This window comes from Elephantulus edwardii, unplaced genomic scaffold (genome assembly GCF_000299155.1).
Source record: "Elephantulus edwardii isolate Elephantulus edwardi_28Jun2011 unplaced genomic scaffold, EleEdw1.0 scaffold00024, whole genome shotgun sequence".
NCBI classification, from domain to species: Eukaryota; Metazoa; Chordata; class Mammalia; order Macroscelidea; family Macroscelididae; genus Elephantulus; species Elephantulus edwardii.
Window position 1 is genome coordinate 10,804,085 of NW_006399774.1, and position 3,999 is coordinate 10,808,083.

General features: G+C 48.1%; 1 protein-coding gene across 1 annotated transcript in view; it reads right to left on the reverse strand.

Moving 5' to 3' along the window:
- TMEM242 (transmembrane protein 242) overlaps positions 1-3,749 on the reverse strand; it is a 31,047-nt gene extending 27,298 nt beyond the window's left edge. The window contains exons 1-2 of the mRNA XM_006882756.1: positions 3,662-3,749; positions 2,078-2,178 (exon numbers count right to left, since the gene is read on the reverse strand). Coding sequence (XP_006882818.1) covers positions 2,078-2,178; positions 3,662-3,749 — 189 coding nt within the window. The remainder of the gene's footprint in view (positions 1-2,077; positions 2,179-3,661) is intronic.
- Positions 3,750-3,999: the final 250 nt, after the last annotated feature.

Here is a 3,999-nt window from a genome sequence, read left to right on the forward strand (position 1 = left end):
GAACAGCAGACCTAAACCCTGCCCTGTCCTGTGCCGCCCTCCTCATCTCTGACACACTAGAGCCCACTGCTGAAATCACGTTGTCAATCCATCTCACTGAGCGTCGTACTCTCTTTCAGTAACCTTTCCAAGTATGCGGTCTCTCTCCAAGGAACAGTCCCTCTTAGCAACATGCCCCAAGTATGTGAGATGAAGCTTTGCCATCTTTGCCTCCAAGGAGCACTGTGGCCCTAACACCTATTTGTTCTTTCGGCAGTCCATCTGATATTCAGTACTTTTCTCTAACACCAGAGCTCAAAGGCGTCCATTCTTATTATGTTATCCTCATCCATTGTCCAGCTTTCAGAAGCGTAACAAGCAACACATGTGCATGTGTTTTATTTTCGTCAATCATTTGAGTTGAAAAGACATGTAATCTGCACATTTTTACTCCTACCAAAAAGTAAATACACTGCAGTCTGGATGATTCCCACTCATAGTGACCCTCGATTGGGTTCTGACGCTGTCAATCTTCAGAGAGAACGCCCATCTTTCTCCTGAGGATGGCTGGTGGAACCACTGATCCTTCCAGTTAGCATGCATCATGAAACGGGCCCGATCACCAGCACTCCGCTACTCACGGCAGCACATCTAATCTCACACTCACTGCTACACTCAACCGGTATTATGCAAATATAAGCTGTACCAATTTTTTAAAAACTGTTAATTATTTGAATAGATCACCCAATAAAACTCAGGAGTGGGTTGTTCAGTAGTACTAGCTTCTATCTTCCTCTTTATTTATTTATAAAATGGTAGGGAAAAATGAGTATTTCCTCAATATCTGATTATTGCTTCTCACCTCCCAGCTTCCTAGCGTGAGACTCAGCTCAGACATAGAAAACAAGGTATTACGGTGATGATTATCACCCTCTTGAAATAACAGCACTGCTGGTAGTGCCCATCCGGAAATGTTGATCATTTTAACAGTCTTCTGGGTGGCAGTCTGACTCAGTATTATATACTCAATTTCTCTGGCTAGTCAACTGAGTTATTAAGGTCATTATCCTCGAGTGGTACCTAACTCATAGGGGAGCCCCTAGTGGGTTTTTGGAGGCTGTCAGTCACCCAGAAGGAAGACGCCCACTTTTCTCCCCTGGAGCCAATCAACAGTGGATTTAAACCTCGGCCTCTGGATCAGCAGTGCCACTCCCCATGAACTACGACAGCAGGGCTCCCTAGTGAACTGAAGCTGATTTGAATACCAATGTTTCAAAGAAACACATTTTAAAATAGATAAATAAGAGTATTTCCTTCTCAAAGGTAACCAGAGCTGGAGACTGCCAAGCTGGGCAGGTTGCTTAGTTCATTTATGTCCCAGTTTCCCGACTGTCCGTAGGGACAATGGTATTTCACAGGGCTGTGATGGAGACTGGAGAAATGCCTTTACAACAGCACCAAGTACAGCCTCAAATGTCAGACAATTATGTTATTATTGTTGTTGCTCTTATGTGCCTTCCAGTAGAAACTGACTCACAGCTGACCCTGCAGTAATTCTCTGCGACTGAAACTCTTTCTTCATGTTACTGCTACTGTTTGTTGTTGTTAAGGACCGTCAAGTTGTAGGCGACTCAGAGTGACCCTATGAACAAAAGACCTGGACACTTGCATAACTTTCATCCTTTCTCCAGGCTCATAGGGTTTCTGGAGGCAAGCTATTTCAGAAGTGGATGCCACTCCTGTTTCCAAGCTTCTTTTAATCAGGGAGCTCCACCAAACACTGTCCACCATGGGTAACCATTATTGCATTTGACACTTCAGTGTCACAGTGTTCAGCATCACAGCAACCACGAATAACCTCTGTACAGCAAGTGGATAGACCAGGGCTATACAACCTAGAAGAATATTTGACCAAAAACAATTAAAAAGAGGCCTGAGGACCATGCTGCTTAATGTGTACGCTTCTTGAATCTATAAGCCACAGAAAGGTTTACTTCTTAAATCACAATAAAGGACCATAAACATTTTCTCTCTTATTCCTTTGCTAAACAGCAGCTTTCTGTCAATTTAGCACCGACTGCATTTCAGGGCCACCAACCTTATTGAACCATTCAGGGCTTTTCTTCTTAGCCAGTGATAACGTTGTCACAAATCCAGCTAGCATTCCTGCTGCAGAAACGGTGCCGAGGAAAATCCCACCTGCCAAAAGTTTGAAGGGGCAGAAAGGTACAGATCTTAAAAAATTCAACAAACCTGAGATGATCGTCAAAATCAATTTTTAAATTCAAGAGAGGATAGTTAAACAGCTCTTGTCGAGGGCAAATGCAAAACCTCTTAGAGAAAAAAAAAATCCAACTTGTTGCCATCACCTCTGAGTAGTGGCCCTACAGAACAGAGCAGAACCACCCCATGGCACCTCCAGGGATTTTCCAGAGGAGCTATGGTGGCAAGAGCCTGTGCTGCAATCTCAAAGACATGAGGCTGAATCCACCAGCTGAGACCGAGACAGATGGGCAATCTCCTCCCTCGTAAGGAACTGCCTCTGAAATTCCCGCTGGAAGATCTGCGATGGGGCAGTTCCGACTCAAGAGCACACAAGAACAATCTTTTTTTTTTTTTTGGTCTTTTTTTAAAATTTTATTCATTTTAATAGACATTTACAGAGGTTTTGGATTTACATTCATTCATTGCCGCACTTTTCTCCCTGCCCACCCTCCCCACCAGTTCTTTCCTCCCTCTGAAAAGAAAAAGAAAAAAAATTCCTTCATTTGTATACAATTCCCACATCCCTTCCCCCACCCCCCACCCCGAGTACACTTCTCTGTGCAACCTTAACTCTGGATTCCTGTGCCAACCATAATACTCATATATCACCTCTGATGCCTTTGAGCTGTGGTGTTGGAAAAGAGTACTGAATATGCCAGGGAGACAGACAGGTATGTTTTGGAGAAAGTGCAGCCCGAGTGCTCCTTGGAGGCAAGGAGACCGAAGCTTCTTCTCACATAGTCTGGGGCACGCTGCTAGGAGAGGCTATTCCTTGGCGAGGACATCACGCATGGGAAGGTGAAGGAGGAGGGTCAGTTAAAGAGAGGAAGACCCTCGGCCAGGTAGATCGGCACCGTGACTGGGCTCGAACGTGTCAGAGACGATGAGAACGGTACAGGGCAGGGTTCAGATCTGTTGTTCACGGGGTCACTATGAGTGGACTCTACTGGACTGAACCTAGGGACACCACCAATCGTTGCAGAAGCAGGTTGTCATCGCCTTCTTCCACGGAGGGGCCGGTGGCTTCCAAACAGACCTTTCGTTTGGCAGCCGAGCGCTTACAGCCTGCACCAGGTGCAGGTGTCCTCAGGTAAGTGATGGCGACTATGACACCTGCGCGACCCCGCGACCGAGGGTCACCGAGGGTCCCAAGTGCAGGGCATGGGTGCACGGTCACTTGCCCTCTTCCAAGGGCAAAGGCTACACGTTGCCTCCGGGAAAAGTAAGCGGTGAGGGCTAGAAATGGACGTTGACGGAGCAGGAAAGCTGCGGAGATGGGAAACCGGGCGCCTCTGGGTACGGCGCTCGCGGGACCTGCCGCCGCCCCTGGGAGCTTCCACCCGCCCCGGGCTGTGACCCGCCCGCTGTGGCGCAGGCCAGGCCCTCGGGGCTCGCCGTCACCTGCACTACGTCACACCTTTCACCAGGAAAAGTCGGTCTTCCGAGGGGTCGCGGGCCTCCCGCCGCGAGGCCGACACCACGGGCCCGGCATCCGGCGCCGCCATGTTGGAGCCTCGGCTTCCGCGTGCGGAGCCGGGCGCGCCGGGCGGATGCGCGTGCGAGGCCGAGAGAAAGGTTCCGCTTCTCAGTTTATCGTTTGCTTTTCAAAGAGAGGAGCGAATGGAGGGGCACGAGGGTAAAGAAAAAAGTGCAACAGTGAATGCGTGAAAATACAAAATCTCTGTAAATGTTCATTAAAATTAATAAAATAAAATAAAGGTTCCGCTTCTCGCTCTTTCCGGTGCTCCTCGGACA